At 45.7% G+C, this 12,669-nt stretch overlaps 1 protein-coding gene across 1 annotated transcript in view; it reads right to left on the bottom strand.

The window, feature by feature from the left end:
* AASS (aminoadipate-semialdehyde synthase) overlaps positions 1 to 12,669 on the bottom strand; it is a 568,722-nt gene that overhangs the window by 21,171 nt on the left and 534,882 nt on the right. The window contains exon 22 of the mRNA XM_086966854.1: positions 3,906 to 3,994. Within this exon, the coding sequence (XP_086822980.1) occupies positions 3,906 to 3,994 (89 nt within the window). The remainder of the gene's footprint in view (positions 1 to 3,905; positions 3,995 to 12,669) is intronic.

Genomic DNA, 12,669 nt, shown 5'->3' with positions numbered 1-12,669 from the left:
TCTATCAGAAATATTGTTACAGAACGTAAATAGCTTTTTCTTCTGATAGGCACTTCATTATACAGATTTCTCATCTTAAGAATGATTAAAAAAAGAAAGCCCCCAAAAGGTAAGACTGAGTAGTGCAGATTAACAAAGGAAGTGATGCACCACAGCACCGAGACCGCCCTCATCGCAGCCACTGACGACATCCGAGCCCTGCTCGACAACGGGGAAACGCCGGCACTCATCCTCCTGGACCTCTCCGCAGCGTTCGACACTGTCTGCCACCGCACCCTAGTACAACGCCTCAGCAACGTCGGAATCCAAGAGAAGGCACTGGAGTGGATCATCTCGTTCCTCGCCGGAAGAACCCAGAGAGTCCGCCTCCCCCCGTTCAGATCCGAGGCCACCGAAGTCATCTGCGGCGTACCACAAGGATCATCACTCAGCCCCACCCTCTTCAACGTCTACATGAGCCCCCTCGCGGCCATCGCACTCCAACACAACCTCAACATCATCTCCTACGCCGACGACACCCAGCTGATCCTCTCCCTCACCAATGACCCCACCACCGCCAGAACCAACCTACACGAAGGGATGAAAGACGTAGCCGAGTGGATGAAGAACAGCCGCCTGAAACTGAACTCAGACAAGACGGAAGTCCTCATCCTGGGATCATCACCCTCTGCCTGGGACGACTCCTGGTGGCCCCCGGCCCTGGGCAGCGCACCCAAACCAACGGACCACGCACGCAACTTGGGATTCATCCTGGACTCCTCCCTCTCGATGACCAGACAAGTCAATGCCGTCTCATCATCGTGCTTCAACATCCTACGCATGCTCCGAAAGATCTTCCGTTGGATCCCCACAGAAACCAGGAAGACGGTCACCCAGGCACTCGTCACCAGCTGACTGGACTACGGAAACACCCTCTACACCAGAACCACAGCCAAACTGCAGAAAAGACTCCAACGCATCCAGAACGCCTCCGCACGACTCATCCTGGACATCCCCGACAGAGCCACATCTCTGGACACCTGAGAGACCTACACTGGCTCCCCGTCAGCAAGAGAATCACGTTCCGCCTCCTCACCCACGCACACAAGGCCCTCCACGACCTGGGCCCAAGGTACCTCAACAACCGCCTGACCTTCTACACTCCCACCCGCCAGCTACGATCAACCAGCCACGCCCTCGCCGCCTTTCCACGCATTCGCAGAGCCACCATGGGAGGAAAATCCTTCTCCTACCTGGCAGCCAAGACCTGGAACTCCCTCCCCATCCACCTCCGTCTTACCCAAGACCACCTCTCCTTCAGGAAGCAACTCAAGACCTGGCTGTTCGAGCAGTAGCGGACCCCCCCCCCCCAAGCGCCTTGAGACCCTCCGGGTGAGTAGCGCGCTATACAAATTTAGTGATTGATTGATGCAACAGAAGCCTGGCAAAGTATGTCTAAGTGCTTGAGCTGTGGGGCGAGAATATTTAGCAAAAGTATGTAACAATGATCATGGTGCAGCTCAGCAGATGTCAAATCACCAGCACTCTGGTGAAAGCAGTGGAAGCAGCCAAGGCCCTGCTGGAGTTGGCATAAATGCTAGACGGAGGGTCTTTCTTGCCCATGCAATAGCAGATTCAAATATAAAGGATAATATAAGGTGAAATGGTACACTTGTTTGCAAAAAGTCTGATTATGCAAACTGTCCTATCATGTGTGGTCTAAGTAGTAAGACACTGCATGTCCAGGTTCCAGTCTAGGAAGCAACTCCTTTTTGTTGGTTGAGGAGGAGGAAAGAAAGACAGAAGAGTGATGGACTGACCCATGTAAAAGGAAGATAATACTTTTGGTAAGAAAGATGGTCTAGCGTGTAGACAAGCTTATCCAGAAAGAAAATGATGAATGCTGTTCTTACTGGAGTTTGATGTACACTGTAGGCAGAATTCAATGCCACTGAAAAGAACAATCTCCGTGTCGGGAGTCTCATCGGGCAACTGTACACAGCTTGAAATGGGATGCTAGAATGTTTACACAAGTCTGAAATCATACTAAAGAACAGTAAACAGAAGAAGGGAAAACAAGTATAGTAACATTTTGACAAAAGGCACCACTAGTGGCAACTTAAATAAAGAAGACTGATCAGAGATACAGGTGAAGGAGGATAGGGCAGTCAATTAACCTTTTTCAGTAGCCACTACAATGCCATGCTGGTTAAAAGCCAGTGCAAATCTTAGTAGCACCAACAAACACTTTTTCCAGCTACCCACATAAATGGATTTTTTTTCTGGGTTTCCTGGTAGCCACGCTGACTCTTGTAACCTTAGGTAGGAAACCAAAGGGCTATTTGACATCACTCAATCTCCATGCATGGAAGTGAAACAGTTGGAGATTGGGATGAAGGACCTGGTCACCCCAATTTAAGAGCATGTCCATCCTGTGTGGGAGGGTGCAGATACTCAACAGATTTGTGTACCAAAGCCTCCTCGCCCATTCCTGCGTGATGAATACCATCTGTGCTTGTTCTTCCCACACCTTAACAATACAAATAACAAGGTGGTCCTAAAGGCAATGTCTATTGTCAAAAGGCAGTAGAACGAAATTGTATCATATCTATGATCAAATAAATGCATCTTTATATGAGAGAGACAAATAGATACCAGAAAGAAAACACTTTTCTTGGAGGAAATCTTTCCACATTTATTATTTGCTTTTCAGAACAAATCAATAGCATATACATATATTAGAAAAAAAATATTTCGCTGGTTGCTCAAAAAGCAGAGCATAGAAAAGTGTACGTAAGAGTGCTCTCATGAAAACAGGAAAATTAAACCATCAGAGTGATAACCATTTTCCGCAATTCTTAACAAAAACACTGGCTGGTGTAACCTAAAAATGTAAATGAAAACCAGTGTGGTAGGCCTGTTTGGAAAACAATTTCTCTTTCTTATAGTACATACTAGGGGATAGTGGTCATGGAGTTTGGATTCACCATCCAAGCCGGGCTAGTAAGTCAATCCAGGCAAAAAGGTTAAAACAAACATAATGTGCTTGTACAGCGAACATCCTATACTTAAGTATGCAAAAGTGCTCTCATATGTAATAGTAAAGAAAAGGACAGCTCTGTGAAATAAAGTGTTTGCCAAGGGTAAGACAACCTGGACAAGCAGGGAGGCCAGTACAGATTGCAGGTTATCGGGTTTCTAATTTTCTAATTTTATAATTTAGCCACCACAAGCCGTATTATACATGCAGTGCATTTTCCTTCGTTGTGCTGGGCACACCTTTAATGTGCTGGCAATTTATGTGCGCCAGCACTATTGGTATTACAGAAGGAGTTGCAAAAGGGTCTGTGGCCCCTTCTGTAATACCAAAGTACCCCCGGGGGTGCACAAAGCTGGTGCAAATGCCTCTTGCGCTCCAGGGGCACTTGTATAATACAGTCCTAGATGTATATCTGTCTCTTTCTCATTGATTTTACATCAAACGCCACTTGTTTTACTTTTATTCTTGGCAGAAAAACGGACACAGAGCTAGCAGACCAGACTCTGTGCCTCTCGACCTAACCGAGAAGCCAAGAATCAGTTTATTTGGGAAGTGTCTATGTGTCAAAGCCCAGCTTCCGGCCCACCCCTCCACCTCCAAAAAAGCGACACCCCTGAGCAGCACGAATTAGCGCAAGTTTTTCAAACAAATTGTTTTATAGAATCAGTTGTTTAAAAAGGTGGGCGTACGTCTGATGCCGAGAGAAGGCGACACAGGTTGCATCATTTTGTAAGATGCAGGGTGTGAAAACAGGGAAAGCAAGGTCATACAATGAGAAGTGCTCTCTTACTGAAATATTACAAGTTGCGGTTCCCAAACACTGCAAGTTGGGACGTCCTTCTGTCTTGCACATGCTGCAAGTCCCCAAGACAAGTTCAGCACTTACCATAGGAAAGCCGCATCTCCATGTGTTTTGCCAGTGCCCCCACAACAGATTCTGCAGCAGGCACCGGTTCATCGTCAAGTAAGCCGAACCTGATGAATTAAAAATGTTTTAGTGTTAGAAAATATTTTAACAAGAAATTAGTTTAAAGGAAACTATGCATTTATAGGTCTGTTATTCTGCTATTTAAGCCCATTGGTTTTTCTAATTTGGGACGGCCTTTGATCATGAGAACCAGTGGTTGAAGTGTAAATATAAATGTGCGGGTACTCGCTATATCAGAGTAACACTTTGATCCTTAGAAGTGCCTGTCCCCCCAACCCCCTAAAATATCGACCCCCTTCTGAGAAGTGCAGGTACATTCCCTTTCAAATATAAGGAGTGTAGGTACTTAGTACCCGAGCGCACTTCGCCATTTAAAGCATTGAGAGAGAGAGAGAGAGAGAGAGAGAGAGAGAGAGAGAGAGAGAGAGAGAGAGAGGAGAGAGAGAGAGAGAGAGAGGGAGGGAGGGAGGGAGGGAGGGAGAGAGAGAGAGAGCAAGAGAGAGAGAGAGAGAGCAAGAGAGAGAGAGAGAGAGAGAGAGAGAGAGAGAGAGAGAGAGAGAGAGAGAGAGAGAGAGAGAGAGAGACAGGGAATATTAATCAGGGATACTTTACAAAAGAACACTTGCACTTTTTATTCTTTTCATACAAAACATGGCCTTCTGTAGTGACACAAAATGTGTTTCAGACGACCCTAATTTTAAATGTTGCGCCTTTTCTTCTACAACAAAAAATAAAGAATGGGCAGATGTGCATTAGGTTACCTGTATGAAATACGACTTTAAGTGCTAAGAACTGAAAAAACAAGCATTTGCAATGCAATAGGTCTCGCATTACGAAAGTTTGAGCTATTGGTATTGTAAATTACATGTTTTATTTATGTGTTTGTTTTGAAAATAGCGAAATTAATAGCTTTGTTATTTACAATGCCAATACTTTTAACTTTTGCAAATGTGACACCTATAGCATTTGTAATGTAAGATGTTTTGTATTTATGTGCCTTAGATGTATTGATATTACAAACAACAATGGCTTTTTAATTTTCAAAATAATTAATACTTAAATAAAAGTTATTGTAATTTATAATGGCAATAGCTTAAACTTTTGGAAATAACTTTTGTGAAGATTATGTTCAGTGTACTTTATTGTGACGAAAATCCAAAGACAGAAGTGAAATATTAACATCTTTTTGTGACATTTGTAATAAAGCTTGAAACATTGAGAGAACATATTTGAACCAGTTGTTGTTGATTAGTTGCACAGATTGATGCTGTGGTGGCGCTGAGTGATGTTGTGGTGGCGACGAGTGATGCTGTGGCGTTCAGTGATGCTGTGGTAGTGCATAGTGATGCTGTAGTGCCCCTGAGTGATGCTGTGGTGGTGCGATAGATAGAGTGAGGGCGATAGATAGATAGATAGAGGGAGGGCGATAGATAGAGTGAGGGCGATAGAAAAATAGAGTGAGTGCGATAGATAGAGTGAATGTGATAGATAGACAGAGTGAGGGCGAAAGATAGACAGATCGATAGAGTGAGTGGGATAGATAGAGTGAGGGCGATAGATAGATGTGTGTGGTTGTGTGTGTGATTGTGTGTGTGTGTGGTTGTGCGTGTGGTTGTGCGTGTGGTTGTGTGTGTGGTTGGGTGTGTGGTTGGGTGTGTGGTTGGGTGTGTGGTTGTGTGTGTGGTCGGGTGTTTGGTTGGGTGTTGTTGTGTGTGGTTGTGGCTGTGGTTGTGGTTGTGGCTGTGTGTGGTTGTGTGTGTGGTTGTGTGTGTGGCTGTGCACCCCAGACTAAAATGGATTGAACCTATTTGCCAACAAATGGGCACACAGAATTACTGGGTTGCCTTGCGCATTCTTTAAATCAGACACTAGACCAGTCTTTGCTTGTGCAGTCACCAAGTTCGTTGGCCATATGTGGAGCATTAGGAAAAATGCACAAGAAGATAGCTCATGAAGTACGCTGACTCCTCCCACTTATACTGTTGCCTGTGCCTTAAGTAGCCTTTGCCATAACTCGCTTTTAACCCAAAAGTAATGGAACTGGGCCATAAAAAGAGCCTTGGAGCAATGCGCTGTACAGATAAAATTTAAGAATCCCTCCCTATATAACAGAAATGCTGGCTCTGATAAAACAGTTAATAAGCAGGAGGCTTCACTGTGTATAATTTAGCATTGTTACATTCGTCCGTTTTTATTGCTGTGCACACATGCTCTCTGTTAACTTGTAAAGGACTAACTTTTTAAGAATTCTAGTATGAATTTTTATTCTTTTTTAGTACAACTACAAAGTCAAACCTAGGAACTTTATGATTTACTCAGGTAACTGCACTATTATGACGGTTTTTCCTTGAGCTCGCTTTTAAAGATTTTGTATATGTGAAAAAGTTGAAGGCATGAATGCCGAAATAAAGTTTATATTACAAATAAGGGGATAATTGAGTGTTAATTTTTTTATGTTTCTAGTTAGACTGCTGGTGTGGTGGAAACAGAACTTTGAAAACGTTGGGTGGCCCGATTACCCCAAAAATAAAAAATAAAAATAAAGACCCGATGCCAAGATCTGAAAAGTCAGGTCTTAATTGTACTCTTCACGGTATCTGAAAATCTGCTGATCATAAAGGAAATTAACTTTGTGTGCTCTCCGAACAGCTAATCCAAGCCACACCCAATACGGCAACAGTAAACAGAATGCTGCAAAACTCGTCACAGTGCAACCAAAAAACGTGCACAATTTTGTCCAGAAAAGATCATAAACTAGCTGAAATGCAACGTGGAGACAGAGTTCATTAATCAGTTTGGAAGTTCCATACACAATATGCAGCTCCAAAGAACTTATTTAATCAGAGTTGGCGAAGCACCACAAACTGACCACAAGATGTGCAGGCTACTTTACATAACACTTTATAATAATAATTTCTACACGTCCATTAGCCGCTCTCCCCCGTTGCATTTAAAGTGACTTGACGGGTGAAGCAAAAACGGACATCAGAACAAAACAATCCCAGAGGACGGGCAGCAACCCCTCCAGTATGCCACAAAGCTATTGCGGGATGGTGGTGTGTCTGTGGCATCCAAACAGCCCTCTCCACAGCTTCCTGCCAACGGGACCCCCCAGCTGTCCCCCCACCGCTTTCCATAACCGAGACCCAGCTGAATGTTCAATATGGCCAGGGCACTGCAACCTGTGCAGCAGGGAAAGCGAGGGGCGCCGTCCTGCCGATAATGAGCTATTTTCTATCTTTGATGCCTTAATTACCCACGTTATAGCGATGAAAGGGAAAGAAATTAAAGAAACATGGGAGGAAAATCGTAACAGTTTTTTTTAGTTTTGTGTTGCTGAAGAGTGACTACCTAATTATAGAAAACAACCAGTTGTCTCCGACCCGACGGCTGAGATTACTTACCCTGCGCCGGCGGTACTGCGTCTGTGGCCTCCTCCACAGTGGCGAGCTGGGGCATCATATACTGAATATGTGCGTGCACCCCCAAATCCACCTGCTCGGAGACCGTGGGACAGCCGGATGCAGTTCAGGCGCGGCGTCATCCTCAAACAAGTCGGCCTGGAGCGGAGAACAGCCTAACAGACGCGGGAGGGCATGAGCGTGACGCTGTGAGCGTGCACGTTGACGTTCCCTGCGGCTCCTGCCAGTGGCGGCCTTGCAAAGCTAGAAGCGCGTTCATAGACCTGAATCGGCTCATGCCCATACTACAATCGGCTCGGGCACAGGTCTGTCTCCAGGTCTGTCTCCCTTGGAGGCAAACACGGCGACCATAAGTCTCGTTGGCGGCATCGCTTCGCCCTGCAACGCCAGCGAGACCTAAAAATGTCTTTGTGGACGCTGAGGCCTGGTCCATGGCACCAGAGTTGGACTCTCTATTGACTATATCGCCTGGGAGAACTCCGAGCCAGGGCATTCCGCTGCTCTCCACAAACAGATTCATGAACATTGGCTTCATGCTCATTTTCACTACATTTATTTTTTTCAGTCAAGGATTTGCCCAATTGCAGCTTTTTGCCTCTCTTACTCATTATTGATTTCTCACAGCTTTGCGAATTTTCAACACAGCCACTGCGCCATTACTGTTGGCAAAGTGCACAGTGTGTGGCAACACTAAAACAAGCATATGCAAAGCCAATAGGTCTTGCCTATACAAGAGCTATTGGCTTTGCCAATATGTTTTAGCCTCGTTGTACACCAGTGTGGCTGCTGTTCAGCATGGCTAAAGGTTAGGGGGTAAATGAGTGTGGCATGTCAAAGTGGAATAGAGTGGAGGGTATGGAGTATCATGGAGGAAGTGGAGTAGAGTGGCAGAGTGGAGTGGAGTAGTGTAGGAGAGTGGAAAGGCATAGGAGTAGAGTGTTGTAGAGTGGAGAGGCATAGAGTGTCTGAGTGGAGTAGCACAGTGGAATAGTGTGTCATAGAACAGAGTGAAGTAAAGTGCCATGGAATGGCATAGCGGGAGTTGCGTGGAGCGTCACAGAGTGGAGTAGTGTTGTAGAGTGTCACAGAGTGTTGTAGAGTGGAGTGACATACAGTGTAGTAGTGTGGCCTAGAGTGAAGAGAAGTAACGTACAGTGGCGCAGAGTAGATTGGTGTAGAGTGCACTGGTTTTCAGTAAAGTGGTGCAGAGTACATTGGCGTAGAATGCAGTGACATACAGTAGAGTGGTGAAAGTACACTTGAGTAGAGTGGTGTAGAGTAGATTGTTTCAGGGTACAGTAAAGTGTGCGTAGAGTGGAGTGGGGCAGGGTAGAGTGCAGAGGTGTAGAGTAGAGTGGCATAGAGTGCTGTGGCATAGAGTAGATTAGTGCAGAGAGGAGTGAAGTGGTGCAGAATAGATTAGAGTGGCATGGAGTGATGCAGAGTGTAGTGACGTAGAGTGTAGTGTCACAGATTGGCATGCAGTAGTGTTGTAGAGCGTAATTGTGTAGAGTAGAGTGTCAGAGTGCAGTGGAGTGGCGCCTAGTGGACTACATGGCGTAAATTAGCGTGGCGTAAAGTGGAGTGGTGCAGGGTAGAGCAGAGTGGAACAAGGTAGAGTGGCGTGGCATAGAGTGGTGGCAGGGAGTACACTGGTGGAGAGTCCGGTGGCATAGAGTGGAGTGGTGGAGAGTAAAATGAAGTGGCCTAGACTGGAGTGGTGTGGGGTGCAGTGGCAAATAGTCCAGTGGGGCATAGTGGAGTGAGGTAGAGTGCATTGGCATTGAATAGCTCACTTTGCCACTGGTGTTGTATAGCATTTTAGGACCCTAGTGTAATTTTCCCGATTCATGCCCTTATATAGGTATAAATCACCATATCCTTATATAGGCATAGAAATCATAACCATATTTAGACATAGCTCATGCAGTCCAAATACGGCAGGGCTACTTCCACTAGTTCCGAAAATCCACTACGATTTCTTGGAAAACTCGGCTTCAGCAGCTAGGGACTTCCCCTTGCTTGCATATTGATTTATCCAAGAAATCAAGGAGTTTTCAAAGAACTGAGACTCTTTGATGACGTTATTATGTCCACCTTAACGTCAAACTCGGCACCTTCAAGGTATAAATATGCCCACACTTGCCATAGCAAGCACACTGTGGTTTGGAGCAGTTCGACTATCTACTTGCCCGACGCATCCTGCTACAGCAAGTGCCGAAGGAAGCCGACCCTCCAGCAGACGCACTGAGAGAGACGCTGTCTTTTCTCATGCCGAGAAATCCAGCTCCAGTGTTTCCAAGCTACCCTTGCGGGTTGTTGGGAAATCGAGTCCTGAGATTGACCGTCTTCATTCTAAACCAAGGTACGGAGCTGATTAGACCCTAAGAGAAATCTTGGATAGAATACTAAATTTATGCTACACCTCACTTACTTCTTCCCTCGTACTAGACTTAGGTTAGGTACATCGGGGTAGGCGTATTTTAGAAGCACCAGTTGAGTACTTTTTTTAGCCTCTGTTATTTATGTATGTATTCCTCTATGGTCTAGGAACCATACAATGCTCTTACAGTATTATTTTATTCTACTCTTATTACTGTACGCATTATACTTTTCAACCAGTAATATGATTGTAACAGTTTAATTCTTCTGCATGAGAAAGAAGACTGTTCAATAAACACTCTTATTGAAAATGCCCGTCTCTCTATTTCTCTGCAAACTCTGATGAAACGAAGCATGCACGAATGACTGAGTAAAATATCTATCTATTGTTTTCACGACTCTGAAGATCAGTTTTATCTTGGGGAAACAAAGTATTCATGTTTATACAGGTTGTCAGAAACTAAATCCCTTCTTGTGAACTCGAGAAAGTTTCTAGTGACCTCTGAGCTAGCTGGCACTCACAATTAAGTCTAAATTTTTCGATAGAGACCTTGTAGACATAAGTTCTACGTCACATCTATAGGATATATTATTCCAATGCGCAGAGCCTATTGGGAATATAGGAACAACACTACACTGGATTTAAGCTAGCCTGGCTGATGAGGGGTGTTACCCTGAAACCGTTCCCAGGATGCTTGCTTCCAGTCCAGGGAACACCTGGTTTTGCAGTTCAGGCTGGACTGTTCCCACGAGAAACAAGTCAAGACTGATTTGCATATGGCTGGGTCTGAACTGGGGTGGCAAAGTGAGCTAAATTACGATGATGGATTCAACCCAGATCAGTGACTGGGGGTGAGTGTCTGAAAAGTTTCAGCGCTCCTTCCATCATCTCTTTGTGTTTGCATTGAATAGAGTGGTGCAGAGCAGGAAGGCAGAGAGTAAAGTGGTACACAATGCAGAAGTACACAGTAGATTAGAATGGCATAAAGTGCACTGGCATAGAATGCATTATAATTGCGTAGAACAGAGTGGTGCAGAGTAGAGTGCAGTAGCATACAGGACAGTGGTGCAGAATAGAGTGGTTCAGAGCAGAGGGGCACAGAGTTCAGTGGCAGAGAGTAGTGTGTTTTAGAGTGGAGAGTTATAGAGTGCAGTGGTGTGCAGTAGGGTGGGAGAGTGCACTGGTGTACAGTGCAGTGGTACAGAGTAAAGTGACAGAGTGAAATGGGTAGAGTAGAGTGGTAAAGAGTGCAGTGGCGTACAGTTGTGTTGTAGTAGAGTATGGTGGTGTAAAGTACAGTGGCGCAGAGTAGATTGGCAGAGTGCAGTGGCGCAGAGTGTATTGGTTTTGCATAAAGTGGTATAGAGTGCATTGGCATAGAATGCAGAGGTGTAGAATAGAGTGGCATGGACTGGAATGGTGGAGGGTAGATTGCAGTGGCATAGAGCGGAGGGATGTAGAGTGGAAAGGCATAGAGCGGAATAGAGTGGTGTAGAGTACAGCAGCGTAAAATAGATTGCTTCAGAGTAGAGTACAGTAGCGTAGAGTGCAGTGGTGCAGGATAGATTATAGTGGTTTACAGGGGATTGGCGTAAAGTGCAGTGGTAGTGAGCAGAGTGACGTAGAGTGTAGAGGCATACAGTGCATTGGTGTAGAGTGCAGTGGAATGGCATAGAGTGGTGCAGAATAGAGTGCAGTGGTGCACGGAAGAATGACAATTCAGTGGCAGAGGGTGCAGGGATGCAGAGTAGAGTGACGTTGAGTTAAGTGGCGTACAGTGGAGTGGTGCAGGGTAGAGTGCAGTGGTGCACAGAAGAATGACAATTCAGTGGCAGAGGGTGCAGGGATGCAGAGTAGAGTGGCGTTGAGTGAAGTGGCGTACAGTGGACTGGTGCAGGGTAGAGTGCAGTGGCATAGAGTGGAGTAATGCAGAGTGTAGCGGTGTAAAGTATAGTGGAGCAGAGTGGTACAGAGTTCAGTGCAGATTGCAGTGTCGCAGAGTACACAGTCAGAGTGCAGAGTGTGTATAGTATATGGTGTAGAGTGCATTGGTGTGGAGTGCAGTGGCACAGAGTGGTGCAGAGTAGAAGGGCTTAGTGAGCAGTGGCATATAGTACAGTGGTGCAGAGTAGAATAGAGTGGCGTAGAGTACAAAGGCATAGAGTGTAGTGGCGTATCGTGCAGTGGCCTGTAGTATTGCAGAGTGTAGTGTCGCAGAGTGGAGTAGAGCAGCCTAGAGTATAGAAGAATTGAGTGCAGTGGTCCAGAGTAGACTGGTGTAGAGTAAAGTGGCATAGAGTGCACTGGTTTTGAGTAAAGGGGTGCAGAGTACTTTGCCGTAGAGTACAGTGGTGTGGAGTACAGTGGAACTGAGTGCAGTAAGGCCGAGTGCAGTGGTGCAGAGTGTAGTGGTTTATAGTGTGGTGGTGTAAAGTGGCAAAGAGTTCAGTGGCAGAGTGCAGTGTTGCAGAATAGACTGTCAGAGGGCATATGTGTATAGCAGATGGGGTAGAGTGCATTGGCGTGGAGTGCAGTGGCGTAGGGTGGTGCATAGTAGTGGCATTGTGAACAGTGGCATAGAGTACAGTTGTGCAGAATAGAATAAAGTGGCGTAAATTCCAGTGACGTAGAGTACAAAGGTGTATAGTGTAGTGTCGTATAGTGCAGTGGCCTCTAGTATTGCAGAGTGCAGTGTCGCAGAGTGGAGTAGAGTGGCCTAGAGTATAGAGTACAGTGGTGCAGAGTAGATTGGCAGAGAGTAAAGTGGCATAGAGCGCACTGTTTTGAGTAAATTGGCGTAGAGTACAGTGGTGTAGAGTACAGTGGCGCAGAGTACAGTGGCGCAGAGTGCAGTGGTGTAGAGTAGATTGTTTCAGAGTAGATTGGAGTGGTGCATGGTAGAGTAGAGTGGCACAGA

Source organism: Lissotriton vulgaris, chromosome 1_1 (genome assembly GCF_964263255.1).
Source record: "Lissotriton vulgaris chromosome 1_1, aLisVul1.2, whole genome shotgun sequence".
Lineage (NCBI taxonomy): Eukaryota > Metazoa > Chordata > Amphibia > Caudata > Salamandridae > Lissotriton > Lissotriton vulgaris.
The sequence above is the reverse complement of the archived record's forward strand: the minus strand, read 5'-3'. Positions and strand labels throughout refer to the sequence as shown.